We start from the raw sequence: 26,182 nt of genomic DNA, 5'->3' as shown, positions 1-26,182 counted from the left end.
TCACTATTGGCTGTAAACTGCACATGCTCCCTGTGCACGTCCACGTCCGCCTGCAGCCTCGCTCTGCTCTCTCGGCTCTGCTCATCAGGCCTGAAAGCGTCCGATTGGCTGCTCTGCCCTCATTGCTCTGATTGGTTCTCCGCACTCTGGACTCTCTGTCCCGTTCGGCTGCTTCCGCCGCTACTCTGCACAGCATCAACCCCCCCGCTTCTCCGCGTGTCTGTACTCTGCTCTGACACGGATCGATACTGCATCCACGACCCGTTCAGCTGCGATAATTATTCATGTTTGTCTAACTACAGTCTGATAACTGCTACGTTAATGGTAACAGATGGCCAATGTGATGATGGGGTCACTGCTAACAGTTAGCAGCTGTGGTTTGTCTGTTTGTGGGATGGAGACATGATTCCCTCCAGCTGGAATAAACTACCTGCATGAAACAATCACGTGACCTGAACGTGGCAAGTGACCGTTGTGTATTTACAGTAATGAGTCAATGTGTGTGTGTGGATCATTACTTCAGAGCTGCGTCTACACACACTGACACAGTTCACCTTATATAACTGATCTGCAGTCAGCTGGAGGAGGAGAGATGCTCTCACTCAGCTTGTTAAAAGAATCAGGAGTGGGACGGATGCGGCGCCTCCTGTGACCTCACACAGGTAGGATCCAGGAAGGAGAACAGGTGAAAGGGAAAGCCCATGAAACATTCAAACGAGAGGAAATTATGCATAAACGCAACGCAGACACAGGAAGAACAGAGAAAGGAATAAACCCACGAACCAGCAGACAGCTACACACAGACCAGGAATTTCAAAATAAAACAGGAAACAGTCACACTCTCTGGTTACAGTCCAGTCATGCTTAAAGTGACGCTGCGTTGAAAGTTCCAGAATGAGAATTAAAACAATCACTTGATTCCAGCATCAGTCTGACAGTTTGTAGACGAGGTTTGAACTTCCTGTTCCAGACTCTCTGCAGGCTTTTGACAAAAAATGGCGGCTGATGACTGCCGATTGCTGATTGGACGGCAGGAAGTCTGAAGGAAGCGGCTAAAAATGCTGAAAAGTTTAAATGGAGCTCTGGAATGTGCACAAAGCAGGACTGGTCGGATGCGGAGGGTCATCGCAACAAGCTTTCTGGTTGTCACATATGTGGTTTCCATGGCAACTGCACACCTACAGCTTCAAGGGAGCCTGGGCTGGTTGCCACTGACAACCCTTCCCACACTGAAATCCGTCAGTGAGAAACAACAGAAAGCACTGCGGCAGGAGGAAGAGGAGGAGGAGGAGCATGGTTGTCCTTTCTCTGTCAGAGGTTCATCAAACCAAAATCATTAAGAAAGGAATATTTGAAAGGTTATGAGCGCACAGGAGAGGATCCTGCTCACTCACAGAGGGAGCTTTACATCATGTTTGAAATACGAGAATCTTCTTTGGTCCCAAACCTTTAACACTAAGAAGTCCCACAGCCTTTCTAAGAACAGGCGCATCATTAAATGTACGATGACTGTGCCTGAAAGGTCGGAAACATGACACTCGTCAACATGTTCTCAGTAATAATGCTTATTTGAGTCCCGTGGAGATGTTACAGCTCTAAACGTACTGACGTGACTTCTTATTGAGGAAAAGTAACTGAGCGGCTGCAGCCAGTCGATCTGAGTTTATAATGAGCAGGTCGTTGGACGTGCTAATGCTAAACGGCTGTGTCTGAACCATCTGCTCCACAGTGAGCTTTAGTCCTCAAGTTTCCTTTAACTAGTTTTTATTGTATTTACTGCAGTCAAACACCCTGGACCTTCAGTTAGACACATGTCCGGTACAGAGGGTAAAAATATAAACTCAGTCTGATGCTAACAGAGGCAAGCAAGTCAAAACACAGAAAAGCACACCAGGAAAAATAACTTTTAAAATCAAGGACGATACAAGCTGAGCTCACATATAACAAAGCTTTCACACAGATTACGGTGAACACTCGTGTGATGTATTGTGTATGAAGTCACATCAGGACTTTTATCTAATGATGGATGAGAAGAGAAACTCCCTCTGAAAATACTGTCAGGACACTTTTACTGTGAGAACAAACAGCTGAAAAGTGTCCTGAGAGTAAACGTGGCAGACTGAAACAATCGCTCCTGTTCATAATCTGATTTGGTGCTTTTAGAGCAAGCCCAACACGCACACAGATTCATTTCCTGGAGATTAACTCACACTACTACTGGGATGACCCTAACCTTAAAAAGTGTGTCTTCAAGCATTTCCCTTTTGTCCCAGTCAGAAAGACGTCTCTCTAATGTGGTGACGTATACACACTTAGGACCCCACAATGCCAGTAAAACCTGGCTACACATGCACACACAGTTTGAGCTTGTTACATAACTCTGGCTTCTCACACACACACACACACACACACACACACACACACACACACACACACACACACACTCACACACACACACACACACACACGTTCTTTATTTGGGCTGAGTGGGAGCATCTCCCCACTGGACCAGTCACAGGAGGTCCTGAGCTCACTGGCGCCCTCTGTCATGTGGTATGACATGGAAACTAATTAAATCTTACTGGAAACTGTGGTGATTACAGTGGTTATTTCCTGCCCACAAGCCAGTTAATCAGGTTTACAGAGTTAACTCAGCTGTCACCTGACACAGAGATAGATGGTCACTGGCAGCACACGGCGAACATCAGCCTCGGAGCTCTAACACATACCAGACTCCACCGATAAAACAGAACAAACAACCTGCTGTCTCAGTCGGGAAATTTGCTTTGATGAATTTGGTGTTTTAACCTGTTACTCGCCCAAGTCACACTGCACAGTGTTGTTATGTCAGTCAGTACCAGCTCTGATAGCACATTAAAGCAGTAAGAATATTCAGATTCAGTCTGACTCAGTCAGGTGGGAGGCCTGGTCCCCCTGTGTGACGTTTAGGTTACTGTCAGAATGGACCGCTGCAGCACATCGCTGTCATGTTAGCAACATTTTTCAGGTCCACTCATTCAATAAGTGGAATCCAAGCAGAAGCTGATGAAGCAGATATCTAATAGAGCCCCTGAGGTCAAAAACCAAGCAGGATGCTTTGCTCCCTGATCACATCATCTTTATTAAAAAGCGATTAAAGAGCAGAGAGACTGATGGGTCCTCTCTACTGCTCTTCCTCTGCCTTTTAATCTCATTTCTTCTGCTGCTGTTTTGCTCAGCATCTCTTTGTAAAGCTGATTATCTGCCGTCGTGAGTGGAGTCTCCCCCTAAGCTCGGAGCTCCGCGGGCGAGTTCAGACCTGAACGCTGCTGGTTTCATCAGAGAGAAGATGGAGACAGATCTTCATCACCTGATTGCGCCAGTGTGTACGGCAAGCCGTCTTTGGGTCCGTCTTCCTGAGTGTTGTTTTCTCTTTATTACTTTCTATATGCTTTCCGGATGTTACTGCCCTGATTGCCTATGATCGACAAACTCTTTTAAATCTTCGACCCTTGAATCACCAAAAGCCGGATCTATATTGGAACTTAGGGAATTTTTCCCAGCCTCGACCACATACTTCCGCCTGCACGGATTACCTGCCTCTTTTTACACCGCACAAGAAACGATATAGGAAACGGGGTAAGCGGAGTGGTTTTCGCGTTCGTATTAAAGCTTACCTAAAAGCACATGGAGTGATTGGCTACCGCTCCATTATTGACAACCTGTGGCCCTCCCAGCATACCTTCAGACTGTGTCGTCATCGATGGATTCGCTATGCTGGCCAGCAAGCCCATTCGGTTCTACCAGCTGAGTGTCCACCTGTATGGAGCTGGAAGCGGATCTCTGGAGGAGGTGTGGATTACAGTAATCTTCGTCAGCTGGGACGTGCTCCCAGTAGCGTCAACGAGGCTACGCTCCGTATGGCACTGCTAAACACTAGGTCACTGGTGAACAAGTCCTTTTTCTTGCATCAAGGCTGGATGTCCTGTTTCTAACAGAGACCTGGATTCGCCCTGGTGAGTCCTCTTCCTTTTCGGAACTTCTTCCACTGGACTGTGCTTTCTTTAATTCTCCTAGGACCGCGGGCAGGGGTGGAGGGCTAGCCTCGGTTTTTAGAAGTAAATTCCGAGTGCGGCAACTGCCTCCCGCCTTGCACTCCAGCTTTGAAGTACAACTACTGGAGTTGTCCGGTTCCCCCCGGACCCTCTGTGCGGTGGTGTATCGACCTCCGAAGCGCAACAAGGACTTTATCCGTGAATTTGCTGATCTTCTAGGAATTATTTTCTTAAGTTATGATCGTGTACTTATTTGTGGTGATTTTAACATTCATATATGCTGTGAGGAGGACCTATTGGCAAAGGACTTTCTTGCCCTTATTGACTCTTTTAATATCACTCAGTGGGTGAGGAAATCAACCCACATTAAAGGGCATATGCTGGACTTGGTATTGTCGTATGGACTGGACATTTGCATCACAGACATCAATGATGCTGGGATTTCGGATCATTTCCCAGTTATGTTTGATGTTCAGTCATGCAATATGGAATTGAACTCTGAGGGTCCACCGAGCCTATCACGCCCGATTAATTCTGAGGCTGTTGCTCTTTTTTCTGCGGCCTTTGCCAATTCTTTTTGTTATGAAGACATCAGTAATGCACCTCTCTCGGTTGATGGCGTAGTCAACTCTTTCATCTCTATATGTACTTCTATTTTGGATACTGTGGCTCCAGTAAAGATTCGACGCCGTAAAACCTCACGCCAACCTTGGCTAAATGAATCCATCCTCGCTCTTAGACGTGAATGTCATCGAGCTGAGAGAAGATGGAAAAAAGATCAACTTCAGGTGTCCCTTGACATCCTGCATATGAGCCGGTCTAAATTCCAGAAGGCTGCCAAAATGGCAAAAACTTCTTTTTTATCTAACATTATTGCGAATAACAGCCATAATCCTCGAGTCCTGTTTAAAATTTTTAATTCAGTGGTTAATCCCTGTTCGGATGTTTCAATGGGTGCCTCCCCGGCCCTCTGCGAAAAATTTCTAAATTATTTTATAGATAAAATCTCATTGTTAAGGGCCACACATTCTTTGGTAGTAAATCAAGCCCCAGCTTCTGAATGTTTAACGGTTTTCCAACAGTTCGAACCTGTGTCATTTTTGACTTTAAAGGAAATAATTAATAATCTGAGAAGCTCAAATTCTTTGCACGACATTATTTCCTCTCGTATCATTAAGGATGCATTGAATACAATCGGGTCTTGTATTTTATTTCTAATGAACTTCTCACTGTCATCTGGCTATGTTCCGAATGTCTTTAAACATGCAGTCGTGCAACCTGTTATCAAGAAAAGTACCCTTGATCGTAACATTCTAGCTAATTACAGGCCGATTTCTAAACTTCCTTTTATGTCAAAGGTCTTAGAGAAAATAGTGCTTCGGCAACTACAGACCTATTTAGAGAGTAACGGTATAAGTGATAAATTTCAGTCTGGATTTAGACCGCGTCACAGCACCGAAACTGCCCTACTAAGAGTCTTTAATGACCTTCTCTTAATTGCTGACTCTGGGCGCTCTGCGGTCTTAGTACTATTGGATTTGACCTCAGCCTTTGATATGGTTGATCATGATATCCTTTTGGCAAGATTGGAACATGTAGTAGGCCTCAAAGGAAATGTTTTATCTTGGTTTAAATCATATTTTTCTGAGAGGTCGTTCTCCGTCTCGATGGGAAAATATTCCTCTTCTTCTGCCCATTTCCGCTGTGGTGTGCCCCAGGGCTCGGTACTGGGTCCTGTGTTGTTTTCTCTCTATATGTTGCCCTTGAGCTCCATTTTTGAAAAACACAATGTCTCTTTTCACTGTTACGCTGATGATATTCAAATCTACCTTCACCTGACTGGGGATGCTTTATCCTCACCACATCCTCTGTTTGACTGTCTGAGTGATGTCAAGGACTGGTTATCACGTAACTTTCTTACTTTAAATGGAAAGAAGACAGAAATTATTGTTTTTGACCGAAATATGCCTCTGGGACAATTGACTGGCACATTTGGGCCTGTTGCTAACTACCTTACTGATACTGCCAGGAATCTTGGAGTTTTCATGGATAGTTCCTTCAAACTTGACAAACAGGTCTCTACTGTGGTAAAAACTAGCTTTCATCAACTACGCCTAATCTCTAAGGCTAAACCCTACATACCACACAAAGATATGGAGAAACTCATTCATGCTTTCATTACGTCAAGACTGGACTATTGTAACTCACTCTACTTGGGTCTACAATCTTCTCTTCTGCAGCGTCTGCAGCTGGTCCAGAATGCCGCAGCACGTCTCTTGACCGGCACTAGAAAGTTTGACTCTATCACCCCTGTTCTGAAAAATTTACACTGGCTTCCTATCAAATATCGAATTGATTTTAATATTCTATTGTTTACTTATAAAATTTTAAACAATATGGCACCTGACTACTTAGCTGATCTCCTCTGTCTGTACAGCCCTCAGAGAGCACTAAGATCATCGGGCCAACTGCTCTTGGTGCAACCTAGGTCTCGGCTGAAGACCAGAGGAGACCGTGCCTTTGCCGTTGCTGCACCCAGGCTATGGAATACTCTCCCTCTTCATATTCGCGCGTCAGATTCCATTCAGTCTTTTAAATCATGTTTAAAAACGTATTTGTTTGATCTGGCATTTAAGGCGAATTAGGGTAATTTACATCTGGCTCTGTATTTAGATTATGTAATTATCTTGTATTTTATATATTTGTAATTTATATTTTATTGTGATTTTATTTGTACTGCGATTTTAATGGAAAGCACTTTGGTGTACTTCGGTCTTAAAAATGTGCTATATAAATAAATTTTGATTGATTGATTGACCTGATTGAACCAGAGGAAAAATTCTGATCGGTAACAATTACTGAGGCGTACCTGGACTAGAGACTTGGGATGATCTGATATCCTCGTGTTGGTGTTGTTCCCAGACCATCATGAAAATGTTGTTCCAGGTTCAAGTGACCAATCACATTGTTGTGACGTTATTCTTTTGCGCGCCAAGCCATTCGTGCATTTATGAAATTCCAATGTTGCAAGGACAATATCAGTTCTGCTTACTGTTTAGGGTCAGGGTCCGTTGATCGGCAGACAGAGGTGGTTTCTCGCAGCTTAAGTACAGTTTTTTGTTTTACGGCAGTTTTTCCCGAAGTCGCAAAAGTATGACGTCACCACATTCTGATTGGTCACTTGCAGTGTTGATCCTGGAACAACATTTAGTATGATGATCTGGGAACAACACCAACACGAGGATATCAGATCAACCAGAGACTTGAATCCTCCTATAACATCAGCAGTGGTTGGCGGAGTTGCCTTACAGTGAGAAGGTTTGAAGCCGTCAGCCTGCCAGACTTTTCCATGTTCTTCTTGTTCCTGCATGGTTTCTCTCCGGCTTCCTCCCACAGTGGATGGATGGGTGGATACTTTAGCCCAGTTTCCCACTGTAACTGCCGTTCTAGCTCACCTTGGTGCAGTTTTCTGTGTTTTGTGTTTCTTTTCCCAGCTCGTGTCACACGAGAGCGACGAAATAAGGAGCTAACCTTTGTCTGACTTGTTTTTACGTCTCTGTCCCTCTCAGACCAACAAGGCAGTTTCCAAAGGAGACTTTCACCTGGCCAGCTCCAGCTCCAGGCGGGCTCTCTTCCTCGCCGTCCTGTCAATTACCATCGGGACAGGTATCTATGTGGGCGTGGCCGTGGCGCTCATCGCCTACCTCTCCAAGAATCACCACTGGTAGCCTAAGATCACGGAGCGAACCCTCACCTTCCCCTGGAGTTCAGCTCCCCAGTGAGTGTTTTCAGCATGTTGGCCGTCATCTCGAACTGGAGAACTTCCTGTGAGCGCACGATGGCGTCGGACACCCCGCTGTGCTGTTCTGAAGGGCCAATCGGATCCAAGGAGAGGAGATGTGTGAGAAACAAAGAACCAGCAGCATTTTTTAAAGCTTCTGCTGGCGTTAGTTTGTTTAAAAGAACATTTTTGGTGTGATTACTCTCATTTCCATCATCCAAACTGCACTGAATCATCACTTTAACTGTATCTGCATGAAAAGTTCTTCATTACTGTTGGAGGACGTGAATCAAAAAGCTCGAATAAACCCTGGAGGTGATGTTAACGTTCAGGGTGTAACAGTTTCTCTCATAGGAAGTTTTTAATGTCCACATCAGATGTTCAGCCAGAATAAAAGGAGGAGGAGTTTAAAGGAATACCATTAGCAGCACTAATAAGCATTTGTGTTATTTATATCCTGCTCTGTGGGCCATCAGCTTACCTGATTTAGCTCTGGACGTTACCTGTTGGCAAACACGGCCTCCATTTAACACCTGTGAGACTTTTTTGGATGTAAATGTAAATTTACTCTCTTCACACTTAAACAAAGACATAAAAAATGGGACCAAACTGTAACATGATCTACAGTGATGATAAACACAAGGAGAGTGTGAAGGGAGAGATGACCACACACCTGTGCTCAGGTGGACTCGGGTGAATGTGTGAAAGTGGACTGGCTGCGTCCTGTTTGCATATCAGGACAGACACAAAGACTTTTTATTTATTTATTTATATTTTTGGACAAACTCTGGACTTGTTCATGTGATAAAAGAGACACTGCTGAACTCTGTCAGCTGATCCGATGACATTGACCTCATCGTGTGTCCTTTTGGCTTTAAACCAACACAGAAACACCAACAACCCACCAACTGGTACGCCGGTGTCGAGGGTAGAGACACATCTTTCACCTGTCATGGTCTCTGCAGGTTTAGCATCTGGAGGTCAGGCTGGGACTTCATTTAACATCTGTGTACAGTTTGGTTATGAAATTTGGACATACATTCATTTATTATTCTTTCTTATTGTCTGTTTTGTTTTTATGCACACTGATGTCTTCTCTTTGAAAGTCTACAGACTTCTGGTCCAGAATCAGGACATCTCAGTGAAAACTGAATATTCAGCAGAAACCTTAAAAGACTTTGGAAGTGTTGTAATCATGGTTCTAATGCAGGACCCTGTTTGGTGGCTGTGTAAGACAGGTACTCGGGTCCTCGTCTACAGGTGAGCACTGGGAAACGAATTGTCATAGTCATGTGTGGACATTCAGAAAATGTTATGTAAGACTATCGGTGCGGGAACGTTGGGAGGTTTTTTCCGGGGTGTTTCTGATGTTCAAGTTTGTCTGGATGTCCAACTACAGATTTTTGTCTAGAACTTTTATTCTTTTGTTCATCCACAGATCTGATTGTGATTTTTGGGCTGGCCTCTCTTCTACACCCTTGGTACTGCAGGTCCAATTTGATGGTGGACTTTAAACGAAAAACAAAAATCCTTTGAGTGATATGGGAACATATATGAGTCTTTAGATGTCCACTGATGTCCACTGATGTGTAAATGTACTGTGGATTCTACATCTGTGTCAAACTTAATTCAGAGGTTTTAAAACATCCACTCAAGTTTCATTTTGAGGGCATCAATCCGGGATTGTTATTGAAAGTCTTTAAGTCTCAGTCTCCGTGGTGCAGACCACATTTATCTTTTGGCAAACAAAACCTTGTGTCTATCTCTTTGGTCCTGATCTTTGTTGGACACAATGTCCATTCACAATTTTTGCTGAAGGCCTTCAGAAATCCAAGAGTCTCAAAACTGATGTTGAATCTCCACCAACATCTGAAACCAGTCTGGTGTTTGCATGTCTGCCCACTCCTTTTTAGGAAGTCCACCCAGGTCCACCCAGGTCCTAGACTGAAGGCTGTACATGTCCAAAACAAACTGACTGCTCGTGGTGATCCTTCATAGAGAAAATGTTAAACCAGGGGTGGGCAACTCCAGACCTCGAAGGCCGGTGTCCTGCAGGTTTCAGATGTGTCCTTGATCCAAACAGCTGATTCAAATGGCTAAATGACCTCCTCAACATTTCTTGTAGTTCTCCAGAGGCTGGGTAATGACCTAATCATTTGATTCAGGTGCGATATCCAGGTTGATATCTAAAACCTGTAGGACACCGGCTCTTGAGACCTGGAGTTGCCCACCCCTGTGTTAAACACACATATCAGCTATACAGGCTTTGTGAAGGTCCAGGGTCATTGACTCAAAGTCCATCCAGCACTCGTGTTGGAAGTGTTTAAATGTGAAACCGACTGTGTATCCATGATAGAGTCATTATTTCCCAGTACAAACCTTCAGAGCTGCAGTGAAACCAAACAGAAGAACACATACACATGTTCCTGAAACTCTGATAACAATCACTGCTGTCAGACCCTGAAGAATTATCTGTTTAATGACTCCGCCCACCTAGGAGGACAATCTACCACACCTGATTCACTGCTAAGCTAACCTTCAAGCTAATCGGGCTCTCTCTGACTTCAGACCATCGGATAGAGTCTGCAAATACTGAGTGGATAATAACGCCCGTTTTTAATGATTGTAAAGTCAGACTGAAACAGTCGTTGGCTGTTATGGATTTCTAAAATTAACGGGATGAGTCTCGTGCATTTCTTTACTGAAATCAAGCAGAATGACCCTTTAATCAGAGGTTCACGCAGTCTTCAGGTTTAAGCTGCAGGTGTGGCTCTGAAGGTGTTCAGATGGGTGCTTTTGTTTGGCGTGTAGGAGTACAGTGACGGCTGTTTAAACCCCCGATAACAGAAAGGCCGTGCAGCCACTGGGTAACGTAGTGGGGTGTTGATCGCAGAACGTTCATGATTCCTAAAAAGCTGCGGTGCGCTTTATCAGCCTGGACTGGAAACAGGAAATGGTTCATCCTCGGCAGCTTCAAAGTCTGGGCTAAAGGGCTGCAACCGTCATCACACATGCTGTCCGTACACGCTCACTGAATGTGTTTGACTTTCACTGAGATTAGCATCTGCTGAATGTTTCAGATTGAACTCTTAATAAAAGTCAGAATTAAAGGAGCTTTTTGTCAAACCTCCCTGTTTGCTGTCTGTCAGTTGTTTGACTCTTAGCCTAACATGCTAAGCTACATGAGCTTATAACTTCCTGCCCAGCTACAAATCAAACAGAGCTGCTCCGGTTAGCTGTTTTTTTAAGACTTCCTGGACTTTAGGTGCTCGCTAATAAAAATGTAAATGTTTGTGTCTGAGGTACTTTCATTGAGTTGTTTGCAGACAGTTCAGCCTCACACACTTCTCCACCTAAGATGGTGTCCCTGCTGCAATCTTTCCAACCACAACAATTCTCCTCTCAGGAACAATTCTGGAGAGAAAAACACACGGGAGACTGGATTAAATGGTAAATTCACACAAGCACTTTTCTATACTTCAGTGGTTTCAAACATTCACACTCAGGTGCATGCACTGGAGAGCAACTCAAGGTTCAGCATCCTGCCCAAGGATAGATTGGCATGCAGAGTGAAGCAACCAGCAATCAAGCCAACAACTATCCGATTAGTCTTGAGTTATACTTGGGAATATTTCTTAGGAACACCTACAGCAGGTAAATAAATATCAGTAAATATATTTCTAAAGATGCACCGGATGTCAGTAACAATCCAAATCAACGGGTCGGTGCTGTTTCTCCATGCCGGTCACGTGGACTTTGATGGCGCTGTAACCTGCACTGGTGGACGGCACGCTGAGCTGCTCACAGTCGCTGGCTTCTGGAAGTGTTCCTGAGCCGTGCGCTGATTTATCACAGAGTCGTGTTTTTAATGCAGCGCCACTGCAGTTATCAGCCTCGTCTCTGCACGCACACATTCCTCTTACTATACTGATGATACAGTCTTCTCCCAGCACGACATCCCAGTGTACTTCAGATCCAGACACACACTCAGCCACACACTGGTTCATCACAAACTCAACAAACCAGCTGTGCAGAGAGGGGCGCTCGGACGTCTACACTGGACACACACTTCATAAACACACAACACAGAAGAGCCACCTCGAGGGGTCAAGACTCGGCTGTTCATCTGCATCTAAAGGTCAAAGGTCACTCTTTGAGGACGCCAATGTTTACATGTTGGACAGAGAAGACAGACGGAGTGAAAGAGGAGTGAAGGAAGCATCTATGTCCACTGTGAATGACCATCTTTGGACAGAGGGCGGGGCTTAGCACACCAACTGTCTTCCATCTATAATCCAGTCTGAGATCCTTCCTAGACGCTTTAACGCCCACTCACACCCTGCATCAGGTGACCTCAATAGGTCACATGATAGTGTGGGCAGGGTCTCACAATGGTTTCACCTGAAACCTTGGCTGATAATGACCCGTGCCCTTTTTCACACCTTGGCTCATTTGATGAGTCACATGATCGGCAGTGGGTCAGCGACCCTCCCAGGGACACGCCCACTAGCGCTTAAATACCTGGGACCCTCCACCGTTTGGTGTTACAGCTGAAGAAGCTGAAACTTCTTCTTAAAGAAGAAGAAACTTAAAGAGCTCCAGCTCACCTTTCCAAGTTCCTTAGAGTACCGATTATAGATGCAGCTTTTTCAGACTGCTGGACCGCTGCCTCTCCAACATGCTCTTTTTATACCTCATCATGTGACTGACCTGCTTCCAAATAACCAGAGTGGTAGCCAAATCTTCCTCCACCTGTTTTGTTTTAGCACCACCTCCATTTCCACTCATCCTTCCCAACTTTTTGAGACATGCCTCTGCCATCAAAGTCAAACTGAGGGCTCATTGTCTCCCACATTTATTATGAGTTAAATGTGAGTTTATGATATGTGCATATCATTGTATTCTGTTTAAATGTACACACAGTGCTTTTAGGAACTGGGTTGTACACGAGCAGCTTACGGTGCATGGCTGAACTGTTCAGATGCACTTTACTGAGTTTAAAGACAGATATTCATCCTCACACTTCATACTAAATGAATGAACAATGCAGCAATGAATGTGTCGTGAATTGCAGAGTTTAGGACCCAAATGGAAACACATGGTGATGGATAAACTACACTTCAATTTTATTTGTGTAGCACAAAATGACGACAAAAGTTGCCTCCAGGTACTTATAGTGTAAGATAAAACCAGACAATAACACAAAACGGGGGTGAAAAGTCCATCAGATGCTAACGCTGAGAAGTGACCACAGCAGGAATAACAGACGTAAAACTAAACAAGACAGTGGAGACAAGAAACTATCAGAATAAAACAGGAAGTGAGAACCAGGACTAGTTGAGGAAACAGATGAATGAACTTTAGGATAAGACAGCAGCCACAGAGGGAAGAAACTAAAATACAACCAGGAAAAAAGAGCTGCAGGACGTCCCTGTAACAGGCATGATCACGTCTGCAACACATGCACAGATACAACAGACGACAGTCGGCCACAGAAACGTTCAGGAGAGCAGAGAGGAAGACTACAGGGCGGACCAACAGGATGATCGGCAGACGATGCAGCTGTGCACATGTACAGGTAGGGCTGGGCCATATCATACCGTTCACAGTAACACTGGTATAATGTCGGGCAAAGAAAATGAAATATGGCGATAGGATATGGGTAAAACGCGCATGCGCAGTGCCTTTGTTTTCATACACACATGGCGGAAAAATCATGGCAGCGACAGAGAATGAGAAGGGCGAGAGCAGATCGTTGAATGAAACAGATGAACCAGAACTGGTTTGTAAAATTGCTGCAACTTTAGTGGTGTGGAACTGGTTTAGCTTTCAATCAATTCAATAAAACTTTATTGATCCTGAAGGCTGACCCCGAAGGAAATTGGGTTAAGGCTGCCGACCTTTGCCAGCGCTGACTTACCCTTCTGACCATACATACATTACACAAACATCACATGGGAAAGACAGGTCAGAGAGGTATAACAATGGAAAATGCACCACATGAGGAAAGATAAGGAGAAAAATAACTCCTCCCAGACTGAGCTCCAACAGGGAGATCAGTTTGAGAACAGAAAAAACACCTCAGCACATGAAAAAACTCTTAATACACCAAAGAAACACATGACAAGCAACAGGGGGGGTAAAGGTGAGAGACAGACGAATTAGACAGCACATCCGGGCCTGCGTGCGCTGGTCTCCTTGATCTCCGTCAGCATCGGAAGGGAATAAGCGTCGAAGGCGTTTGGAAAGGGAGGGAGGATGAGTGTGTGCATATCAGTGTGTGTGTGTGTGTGTGTGTGTGTCCAGAGTTCAGCTGAGACAGTGTCCTCCTCCCTGCCAGGCTAAGTAAACAGTCTTCCAGCCAACCCAGGTGGCCTTGCATGGAGGACATGGAGGGATAGCTCAGTAGGTAAAGTGGTCGCCCCATGATCGGAAGGTCGGCGGTTCGAATCCACTTAACGGCTACCCTGAGGTACCCCTGAGCAAGGTACCGTCCCTACACACTGCTCCCCGGGCGCCTGCTTAGTGGGCTGCCCACTGCTTCACTGAGTGAATGGGTCAAATGCAGAGAAAAACAAGTAATTTCCCCATGGGGATCAATAAAGTATCCATTATTATTATTATGGAGTGGGAAGGAACAGACTAAACACAGTCGTTATCAGGGTGTTGTTGTTCAGCTCCAGCCTTGAGACCGCAGCTGGCGCTGAGAGGGTCTCCGCATGAAGTGATGGTGCTTTTTACTTTAGTGCGAACAACTCATATGAATTTCAAAGCAGTTCTACAGTCCGACACTGGTCTCTCTATCTCCCGTTGGAGAGCCGCGAGCTTTCTATGATGGTATCCAAACTTACGTTCTGTGATGTTGTCGTTGTTTTTGCTCAAAGAGCAGGTTCTGAGAACTCACGACCGCAGTGCACTTCCCCAAGATGTGATCGAATTTGCGCTCAAAGGTGTTGTTCGAGCGAGCCCCTCCAGATGTAATCCAGTCTGCACTCAGAGGTCTTATTCTGAGTGTTCACGGCAGCCGTAGCTTCTCCAAGATCTTATCCGTGCTGACTCAATGAGCCCATTTCGTTGAGAAAGGGTGTCAATTGCATTTAGGGACCAGTTGATCCAACCCATAATTCCTCTTTTAGGTTTTAGAGAACAGACTGTGAGAGTGTTCCAGGGAAAAAAACACGAGACTAGACAAGGACACAAGAGGCTAAGCAGGGAAGCTAAGGGAGAGGAGGAGGAGAAAAGTGCGACCGCCTTCGTCAAGAGCAAGAGCAGTCCGTCAGATACACAACAAAGCACTATTTTTGGTAGCGCATGCTAGCGGGCCGTCGTTATTACCGTGTTGTTTGGAAAATACGGTGCACTTAAAATCAATCCTTTGATTTTTCTGAAAGTCGACAGAGCTCCTTATAATCCCGTGCGCCTTATGTATGAACTCTGGTTGTGTTTACTGACCTGGAAACGATTTTATGTGCACGGCGCTCGAAAATCTGTCAGATGTTTCAGTACGACTTTGCTGAGCTACGAAGCCGCACCGCTTGATGGATTGTCGGAGCATTACGGCTATCGTAGGCGGAGCCTCGCGGAGTGATACGTACTGTGCTTCAACATAATGTTACCGTACTGTGTGTGTATGACCTCTTTAAGTTTTGTGGATATTATACATGGTTATGCTGAGGATGTGTCGGCCAGTTTCCACTGGAAATGCCTTTTGGTTAAACTGTCAGCGAGGAATTTGCATTTGCACTGTTAAATGTTCATATAACTTTAATGCACATAAAAAACAGCTGCTTGTTTCAGTGAAAATACATTGATGGTTGTTTGTTTTTGCTCTAATAAAGTTGTGGCGTTGTAAAGTATTTTGTCTAGTGTCAATTATATCGTTATCGCATACTTTTGGTCATATCGCCCTGCTCTGTGTACAGGTATTACACTTTAACCAGTCGCAGGCTCTCGTCTGCAGCTCAGGAGAACGGTTCTGGTCTCCTCCTCCTCTCGACACGGAAAGTTCTCCAAACCATTTATGGTAAATGGCCTGTATTTATATAGCGCTTTTTCTAGTCCCTAAGGACCCCAAAGCGCTTTACACATCCAGTCATCCACCCATTCACACACACATTCACACACTGGTGATGGCAGCTACATTGTAGCCACAGCTGCCCTGGGGCGCACTGACAGAGGCGAGGCTGCCGGACACTGGCGCCACCGGGCCCTCTGACCACCACCAGTAGGCAACGGGTGAAGATCTCTTATTCTTTCTAGAATAAGCTTTGATATTGTTGTCTTATCAAGCTCTGTGAGGTTTCCTGAAGCTGAGTTTGTTCATTTTTATTCTAACTGGTCCCGCTGGTCTCAGCAGGACCAGTTCTGGGTTTAGTGGAACATCATTAGGAGTCACTTCCTCTCCTTTGTCTCTGAGCTCGTCTTCAGCACGTTCACCCTTTGAAAAAAACTCAGTGAAAGCCAACAGGAAGTGCAGTCACACAGAGTCAGGAAGTCCTCATTAACCCTTCCTGTCCCCAGCCTGCGATAAACTTTCACACATGTGCAGAGCTGCAAACGTTTTGCACGCCCACAATGAGCCTGTGACTGCTTCACCCTCATCTAACAGGAAGGAGGAGAGGTGAGAGAGGAGGAGGTGGAGCCTGAGGTGACTGATTAGTATCAGCTGAGTCAGATCTGAGAGTGCAGCAGGAACCCTCGCTAATCTAAACAGGTACAGGAAGTGACGTCAACGAGGCAGCGGACGGACCAGTTCTCTGTGGTCTGAGACTCGACACTTTGCAGGAAGCTCAGTGAGAAGGATGGAGGTGAAGATGCTGCTGCTCGTGTTTGTGCTCGCCGCTCTGGGTAAGACTCTGTGTGTGTGTCTGTCTCAGCACAGTCAGAGGTTAAAGCTGAACTCAGGTCTGTGCAGGTCGGGGCCTTGCAGCAGCTCCACTTTCTTTAAAACAAAAACTATGCAACTTCAACTTCAAAGCGGCGACTTGTCCCAGACATGAACAAGAGCTTAATGTGGTGGAAATGAAGATGAAGATAACTGCTCTGCAGACAGTTTCTGATCAATGGAAAATGCCCAGATATTTTAGAAAGTTGATCAAATATGTACTTCTTGTGCTGAGCGTCGTCACCACGGCCTGCGTTTATCATCCTGATCAGTGTTGGTTTACATGTGTGGGATGGCTGCTGCGTTGTCAGCTTCTGATATCTTAAAACAGTTTAAACTAAACGAGGCCACGCTGTCGTCATTGAAGTCCACCTTTGGCACATTTCAGACTCGATGGTCACGATCCTGCCCGCATGTTTAGACGTTGTTGAGGTCTGCTCGTCCCACACCTGCAGTGTGGTGACCTCTGCTGACCCGCTGAGGTCACCTTCTGCCAGACTGACATTTCTGCTGCAGCGACGCTCACTTTGTCATGTCAGCAGATTTATGGGCAACCTTCAAACATTCATCCCACATCTTAAAAACAGAAACGCTGGACTTCTGGAAGTCTCTGGGCTCTCTGTAAGTCTGTGGATGTTGCTGTGTCCCATACACCGCACCGTTACTGGTTTCATTTCAGTTAATCGCTGTAGAGGTTCGCTCACCATGACCTGTTTACAACTTCAGCCTTCACACCCAAACACCGGAAACCTCATCAGCAAGACTTAAACAAGTGAAAACAGAAACAAAGATCGCTGCATGACTAAACTAAAAACTGTCTCAGTTTATGAGTGAGAGGCTGCTCAGACTACCGTCCTGCTAAATTCTCTCGTTTAAACGAAGTCGGGTTGCTGTTTGCGCTCAGAGCGAGGTGGCTGCAGACATGATGTTTGAAGTAATGTGTATGTTCAGTCTGGCGTGTTGAGCTTGATTTTCATCAATATTAGACCAGAGAGGCGGTGACACCACGAGTGCAGCGGGCTGATGGGAAGGAAAGATTTTCATGTGAATTTCAAGCTGCTGCTCTAGACGAATGCCATGTGTAATCATCATTAAAGATCAGAACCAGCATTGTTTCATTAGAAAATTACTGTGATGCCTTAATCTGATGAACATATTTGCTTTATAAGCATTTTAACTGTGATCAAAGCGTGTATCCATGCAGGTCAGACCTACAGGTACCTGAGACCTGTACACCATAAATAAACTACAGGCACAGACAAATGAACGCTGTTAGTTTGGCCTTCAAAAACTAGGTGTCACAGCCTGTGCAATGGCTCGGCTCGTCGTTCCAGCATGAAAGGTAAAAACTGTTTAGACATCTGAGCGTGTCAGAGATGCTGAGACCACATCTGCCTTTATGTCAGCCGTTTTTCAAAAGGCTCTAAAAATGTCAAACTACTTAAAAATTAAAAGATGCCTAGATGATGTGTGTTATTATTATTAACTCGGTGTGTGAAACGAGCTAAAACACAGTACAGTGTCTTTAAATGCAGTGAGGCAACAGGAAGTGCTTCTGTCACCACAGAAAAATGGTTCTTCCTCTCAGACCACGTACCCTGTCTGACTCACCATCCCCACAGCCAATCACCACAGAGCGTCCCCCCTGACTGATCCACTCTGTCTCATCAGCCTGTTTCCTGTGGCTGTTTTGACAGTTTGACACCCGCCTAAAACTTCACTTCTCTGAAAATGTCTTAAGTTTATACCTAAACGTTCAGCCTGAGTATTCCGAGGTGTACAACATTCAAACATGAAGCTGAACTGATCACTGTTCTGTTTGAAAAACTTTATGGAAACTCGGTGTTAACTCATCCGTCCTCTCCTGCGTATCGCTATCAGGGCTGTGGGGGGGCTGCAGGCTATCCCAGTTACCATAGGGCGAGAGGCGGGGCACAGATCGCCAGTCTGTCTCAGAGCTAACACGGACAGTCGGACGCATTCACACCTGAGGGCAACAATATTAATTCAATTCAACTTTATTTATACAGCACCAAACCACAGCAAGAGCTCAAGGTGCTTTATATTGTAAAGACCCCAAATAACACAGAGAACAATCGGACGCCCCCCTGTGAAGAATGACTTGGTGACAGTGTGTAACGTCGGGTTGCGTTTAGTGGTTGAGAGGAGGCGGCAAAACACTTAGCAGGGTAGCCAAAAGAGTACACACTCACGCTGGTGTTGGGAATTCCACAGTGTGTTCTTTAATATACCTTCTCTTCATCAACCATATAAGCCCGGTTGAACGGCTGCAGCTTAACAAACATAGCGCACAGTGTTCGTACAACCCATAACGTTGCAAACAAAGGTGTCTGGAGAGGTAAAACATAAAATCCGTCCCTCCTCATGCACTAGCGTGCAAGCACATGTCCACACAATCACAGAGAGAGACCAGTGGCACAAACTGATGACATCATCAACCCTCGACTTGGGTGTCTTAAAGGGAGACCAAACCATAGTGGCTGTTACAAGTGGAAAGGAAAAACACCCTTTTAACAGGAAGAAACTTCTGACACGTCTCTGACGGTAGGTGCTCTTCTCTTCCAGAGGGAACGTTGGTGTCTGGCTGGCATCATCACCCCTCCATGCCCGGGTCCCCACACAACATCAGCAAGAATGACCGTGGCCTCCAGCAGGTTGTCCTCAACGCCACCTACTTCTTCAACAACGAATCAAATGACGCCTTCCTCTTCAAACCCGCCACCATCGACAGAGCACAGAAGCAGGTATGACGGGGTCAGAGTTCAACCACTGCATCTGCAGGAAATATGGCAGGCGTGGGTTCATGCTGGCGTAGGGGGCGGTTCCATGTGAGGTGCTCGCTAAGTGTGTGTGTGTGTGTGTGTGTGTGTGTGTGTGTGTGTGTGTTTCAGATTGTTAAAGGAGTTCGGTACATGGCAGATTTTCAGATTTCCAGAACGGTGTGTCGTAAACGGGACAAGAACAACGACCTGTCCAGGTGTGACTTCCAGCCACCCGGTCCGCTCCACCAGGTGAGTCTGAGCTGCCAACTGTAGAGGAAAGACTAACCCTTTCTTGCTTAACTTTGACTCCATCCAAACTCTGAGAAACAGGATGTGTCATCTGTTATAATAAAACCTTTAATGAGAGCATTACAGGAGCAGAGAAGACTCTGTCAGGATGAAGATTGAGGTCGAGCCTCCTCGTCTCATCAGAGAGTCTATACAGTTGCTCAGTACAATACTGTAAAGCCTCAGAAACAAACACTGTGAGCTGCAGTGCATCATGGGAAATTTGTGCAGTATTGTTGATGCCAGAGACAGTTTGAAATAATTTGAAATAAAATGATTACATAAAACCACTTCCTGCAGTATTACTGGAAATCCTGGCAGTGGAAGTACTGCAGTAAAACTTGCAGTAGTGCATGTTGTACTGTAAAACGATTCTTCTGTTTTTCAGGTGTTTCAGTGTCACGTGGATGTTTGGATGATTCCTTGGGAAAAACCACAGAAGAAGAATTTCAACTTACTTTGCAAACAGTGAATGCAGCAGCTGACTCCTCCCCCTCCTGCCGCTGTCGCCCGTCTTCATCCACTGAATAGAAACTGTCAGTCGTCCACGTTCATCTCTGTTCTCTGAATATTTCAGTATTAAAGATGAAACTGAACTCTGCGTGCGTCAACGTCTTTATTTCAGCGATAAATCGACCCATCGAACCGTCTCTGAGTTTTGAGGTTTCTCAGTCGAACATCTGTCAGAGCTCAGCGACACTCGTGGATTCATCAGGACTTTAAATCCTGCTATGGCTGATGGAGGACGAGGTCCCCTGCTGGTCAGACTGTGAACGCCTCCGCTTGCTCCATTAAAACAGTTTGTCATGAATCCATGCAGAGAGGAGCATGTGGCTCATCTTTCATTTAAACGTGCTCTTTGTTTCCGGAGCTTTGGGGTGTCTGTGGCTCACGAGGACCAGCTGAAGGTTGTAACTGGAAGTCTGGCTGTTCCAGGCTGCAAGTCCTACACCAGGACAGATTCAAATGGCACTATTAACCCTTTAAACCCTAACCGGTCACCAGCGATGGGTTAGGGCAGGGGTGCCCAATCCCGGTCCTCGAGAGCTACGGTCCTGCAGCTTTTAGATGCATCCCTACTCCAACACAGCTGAATCAAATGGTTTGGTTACCTCTTCAGCATGCCATCATGTTTGGCAAAGGCCTGATAACAAGCCATTCATTTGATTCAGCTGTGTTGGAGTAGGGATGCATCTAAAAGCTGCAGGATAGTAGCTCTCGAGGACTGGGATTGGGCAGCCCTGGGTTAGGGTTTAAAGCTGGGGTGGGTTCTCCACGCCTCGAGGGCCGGTGTCCTGCAGGTTTTAGATATCACCCTGGGTCAGTTGCCCACCCTTGCTTTAAAGGGTTAATCACTCTGAGGCAGAGCAGAACAGCGTGATGTAGGAACCAGACGCTTGGCCTCACACTGCAGACACAGCCAACCAATGGGCTTTGATCAGGGGTCATGACAATTTGCATATTAAGGATCCTAAACTGACCTCCTCGCCCGTTGTTAGTCAGCGTCACTGTGCAGATGTGCTGTTTATGAGGTTGGGGACCTGCAGTCAGCTGAGACTGAAGACGTCACCTGATGATGCTGAAAAACATCCAGATGGACAGAATCGACTTTTTAGGATGAATTGATCATGTTTGACAAAGAAAGCCGACGATGCTTCACGTGTTCTAGGAGCACGCCGTCTCACAGCAGGTTATGTTGTGTGGGATGTCTTTGAGGTTCTGTCTCCTTAACCTGACAAAAGAGCCTAAAAACCAAGAAGCTGTGATTCTTGCAGGTGTGCTCAAGACTTCATCGGATGCATGAAATAAGGACTCTGGAGCTCTGCGGTGGGAGAACCGTTACTACTTCTTTGGCCTGTATTTTCGGTTCTGCACCTGTCGAGGAGCATGAGGAAGTTGTGCATGGACTCTTTTAGTTCTCTGTGACAGACGGAGTACCGTACAACAATAAAGTATTTGACCTCTGACCTCACAGCTTCCTCTTTGTCACGCTGACCTGCTGTATGTGTAAAGACTGTCAGGAGAAAAGCCGAGCTGCAGAGTCGGTGACAAACTGTGTAATGTAATATTTTATAAGCTTGAGTTACTCACCGGTAATCTACACAATCTGTGTAATCAGAGTAAACCTAAATGATGGATGACATCACGCGTGGAGCTACAGACACGGTGGCTCAGCTGGGTGGTCCATCCTCACCCCCCCCCGGGGGGGCTTTAGTCTCAGTTTCTGAGCTTGTGTTTCTGTAAGCTGCACCGTCACTGGGCATTCCTTTTCATCACCACCAGGTGGCAGCATCACACCAGCACAGAACCTGAGGGGAACTTAAACTCAGCTGGTGCTTCAGGCAGTTTGTTCACGTCCTGCAAGCTCGTTTCAGTCTGAGCATCCTCTCAGCCTATTTCATCTGTTATCAACACAAAAAACAAAACACCCTCCACTTCAGTCTGTCTGTGGGAGTCTGCCTCTGGATTACATCACTCATGGAGACTCCGTGTGATCTGTGAGGAAGACGAAGGCTGCGATAACAGTTCAGTTTTTATTGAAAGGCTGCAGGACATTGGTGTGAAAAGACGCAGTGCGACTGAAATACAGAGCTCATCACAGAGAGAGAAACACATTTGGCACAAAAGAAAATCAACAGAAGCACTGCTCAATCATCACTGTTCAGGTAAAAAACAGAAACGCCACCAAACTGGACGACTTCACCGTGAAGTTCTCCGGCTGTGAGGAAACCTGTGGCTCCGACGTCACACTGATGATGTCACAGAAACGCTGCTTCTCTACACGGATCCGAGTTAGAGATAACGACACGCTGATCAGGAATTATTAGGAGGCCAGTGCGTTTCAGCCTCGGGCTCCTTCACCGTCTCCAATCTCAGGGTTTGTTTGTTCGGCTCGTCCGTCGTGCTCTGACCTGCACGAAAGACGCTGCACGACCTAACGCTCTCCTGAGGTCGAAGGTCAAACAGGAAGTCGACAGCCAGCTTGGATCATTCGTCACATTTATAAAACAAAATGATTCAGTTAAACGTCCTCCAGTGGTTCCCTCAGTTTTTACACATTTTCCAGTTTTGAAGATTAACAGACAAATACTGAAGAACTTCAACCCAAAGATTATTATAAAATCTGCTAATGCTAAGCAGCTCATTCAGTGCATGTGAAACATTGTCCATACTAAGCCACTAAACCGCCTGAATTATAAAATCAAACTAAAAAAAGCACGCGTCAGTCTTCCGTGGATGATTGAAATGTCTTTACAGGGACCCATTCTGCTCGTTTCCAGCTGCTTATTTCTAATATATGAGCAGCTTTGCATAACTTCCAGTTCAGAATAATCCTTCTGTGTCTGTGCTTGGATCATCCTCTGTCTGAAACAAGCTGCTTCAGCTCCCGTCTCTTTAAGCCCCTCCTCCCTCAAAGCCCACTGTCCTCTGACTGGCCAGCTTCCAGAGGCCTGCTGAGGGGCAGCACGGAGCTGCTGAGCTGTACTGACTGCAGAGGCTCTGGCAGTCGGAGGAAATCTGTGGCGTAACGACGTCAGCGCATCAGCAAAACAGGAAACAAACGGAAACGTTTAAAGTCGGTGACGTTTACACGGAAACCAAAGCTGCTCGTCTTTAATACACGAGCAGAATAAGACGTATTTGTAGGGTTAGACGAGTTTGTAATGTTATATATATATTCATACAAAGGACAAGAGGAGGAGGACAAGAGGAGGAGGAGGACAAGAGGAGGAGGAGGACAAGAGGAAGAGGAGGACAAGAGGAAGAGGAGGACAAGAGGAGGGCATGAGGAGGACGACAAGAGGAGGAGGAGGAGGACGAGGACAAGAGGAAGAGGACGACAAGAGGAGGGCATGAGGAGGACGACAAGAGGAGGAGGAGGAGGACAAGGAGGAGGAGGAGGAGGACAAGGAGGAGGACAAGAGGAGGAGGAGGACAAGAGGAAGAGGACAAGAGGAGGAGGAGGGCATGAGGAGGAGGACAAGAGGAGGAGGAGGAGGGCATGAGGAGGTCATGAGGAGGAGGAGGAGGGCATGAGGAGGAGGAGGGGGGCATGAGGAGGAGGAGGGGGGCATGAGGAGGAGGAGGGGGGCATGAGGAGGAGGAGGACAAGAGGAGGAGGAGGACAAGAGGAAGAGGACAAGAGGAGGAGGAGGGCATGAGGAGGAGGACAAGAGGAGGAGGAGGACAAGAGGAGGTCATGAGGAGGAGGAGGAGGGCATGAGGAGGAGGAGGGGGGCATGAGGAGGAGGAGGGGGGCATGAGGAGGAGGACAAGAGGAGGAGGAGGACAAGAGGAGGAGGAGGACAAGAGGAGGAGGAGGACAAGAGGAGGAGGAGGACAAGAGGAGGAGGAGGAGGAGGAGGAGGAGGAGGAGGAGGAGGAGGAGGAGGACAAGAGGAGGAGGAGGAGGAGGAGGAGGAGGAGGGCAGGAGGAGGAGGAGGAGGAGGGCATGAGGAGGAGGAGGGCATGAGGAGGAGGAGGAGGAGGGCATGAGGAGGAGGAGGGCATGAGCAGGAGGACAGCTCCTCATAACAGCTCAGACTCGCTCAGATGACACAAAGAATGTGAGTCCACGCTTCGCGACGTCCAACAGACATCAGTGTGAGGGAGGTGATCAGCGAGGACATCCAGCTGCGTCCACAACAGAAGCAATTTGCTCGCCACGTTTCGTGACAGCTGATCGCACCCGGTTCTGGTTACCCAGGTAACTCTACAAACAGGCCATACCCGTGTTCATCAGTGGTATCCTGCGCTCTCATTGGACGACATTTCAGTCACCTGTCTGGAAGTTGTGAAAAGAAAGGCTTGAAGTCGCCATGTTGCTTCCAGTGTGGACGTAGCTTCGGTGCCACAGGTCTGAAGCTTGGTCGCTAGAAAAACGTGTGCGCTCCCAGCTGATGGGCGAGTGGCAGCAGGAGGTCACCGACAGTCACCGGCGTGAAATCGGGACTCACAGAGGAAGCCGCTCAAAACGTCTTTGTGATCGATTTAGACGCTAACAGAGGAGTCCTCTGTGGACACTTTCAAACATGTCACTAAGCAACGGTGCCTTCAAAGTAAAAGGTGCTTATTTTGTTAGTTTCTGTGGATAGAGACAGCTTTTATTTTGAAGAGGAGCCATCACTGTTTCCAGTTTGTGCTGCGCTTTTTAATTTCATCAGTGTTCGCTGGTTAGCTAGCTAACATCTGCAGCCAAGTCAGCATCCTCCACTATGGGAAACTGGAGCGACCAACTTCACACTTGTGACTACCAGCAACCTGCTGGGAGAACACATTTTTCCTTAGCGACCAGCAGTTGCCAGGTAATCCCTACATTAGTATTGTCACAAAAGATCTCCCCTATCCATCTATCAATCTAACCCTAAAGCAACGCCTGAATCCTGCCAAAGCACCCAAGCTAACCCGTTCAGACGCTAGCCCATCAAACTGCTATTGTATAAATATTTCAGTGCTGTTGGCCAATCGAATCACAAAGAAATTACAAAGAAATCCTGGGAGGGGCAAGATGATTGGTTAAACCAGGGGTGTCAAACTCAAATACACAGTGGGCCAAAATTCCAAACTGGAACAAAGTCGCGGGCTGACGTTAATATTTATTGAAAAAAAAATATCTTCCTCTAGATACAAGAATGAATCTTTTCTTATGGACTCAAACACATTTTGCTGAAAAACTGAATATGGAACAAGCAAAGCTTAATACTAAACAATATATATATTAGCTGTATAATACCAGTAGGCCAGCTCTAATAGTAATTTGGTATGGCTTCGCGGGCCAAATGTAATTAGGCTGTGGACCAAATTTGGCCCGCGGGCCAGAGTTTGACACCTATGGGTTAAACAGTCTGTAATGTGACATCAATCACTGTAGCCTGAAGTACGTAAGCACAGTTACAGGTAGGGTGTGTTAGCCTCTCTCGTGACTGGTTGGTTGTCACTAAAGACACACCCATAATCACATCCCAACGTGTGAGATTTAGATAAGATAAAAAAAAAAAAAAGTGCAAGCGCAGTAGTGCAGACAATAGCCAATCAAAACACATTAAATCGTCCCGAGAGGGCGAAGCAGTTACTCAAGCAGCCTGTAATCTGACATCAGCGTTAGCAGGAGGTTGATCATCACCGTGAGTAACCGCTCTTCTTCTGTGTAAACAAAGTTAGTCAGAGGCAGCTAGGTTAGCTCAGGCTAACTGCTAATCAAAGCATCTGTAAGCCTGCACTATGACTGAAGGGAACAAACTCAGCCCCTAAGAGTACAATTTAAAAAAAAAAAACTAGGCCACGAGCGAACTTGCTAGCTTAAATCCATTAGGTAACGTATGCTTTAGTTAGCTCGCAGGTGAACGCTGTAGTCGCAGTGGTTTTCAGTGAAGAAACGACAAAAGCACAAACACAAAAACACAAACCTCG

General features: G+C 46.2%; 2 protein-coding genes across 7 annotated transcripts in view; both read left to right on the top strand.

Annotated features, from left to right (window-relative positions):
- Nucleotides 1–11,106, top strand: part of syndig1 (synapse differentiation inducing 1) — a 28,900-nt gene extending 17,794 nt beyond the window's left edge. For 5 of the 6 annotated variants that reach the window (XM_080868349.1, XM_080868347.1, XM_080868345.1 and 2 more), the window contains one exon: nt 7,604–11,106. In XM_080868349.1, the coding sequence (XP_080724475.1) occupies nt 7,604–7,762 (159 nt within the window). In that variant the 3' untranslated portion in view covers nt 7,763–11,106. The remainder of the gene's footprint in view (nt 1–7,603) is intronic. The other variant, XR_013970016.1, reaches the window with a different exon arrangement.
- A 5,282-nt stretch (nt 11,107–16,388) lies between these two features.
- Nucleotides 16,389–20,359, top strand: cst7 (cystatin f). The gene is made up of 4 exons (XM_080868351.1): nt 16,389–16,662; nt 19,286–19,464; nt 19,612–19,731; nt 20,159–20,359. Exons 1-4 carry the CDS (start codon nt 16,617–16,619, stop codon nt 20,240–20,242), a joined length of 429 nt encoding a protein of 142 aa, XP_080724477.1. The 5' UTR covers nt 16,389–16,616; the 3' UTR covers nt 20,243–20,359.
- The last annotated feature ends 5,823 nt before the right edge of the window (nt 20,360–26,182 follow it).

The sequence above is a fragment of the Rhamphochromis sp. 'chilingali' genome, assembly GCF_963969265.1.
Source record: "Rhamphochromis sp. 'chilingali' genome assembly, chromosome: 20".
In the NCBI taxonomy this organism is placed as follows: Eukaryota; Metazoa; Chordata; class Actinopteri; order Cichliformes; family Cichlidae; genus Rhamphochromis; species Rhamphochromis sp. 'chilingali'.
This window is presented reverse-complemented; position numbering and strand designations above follow the sequence as displayed.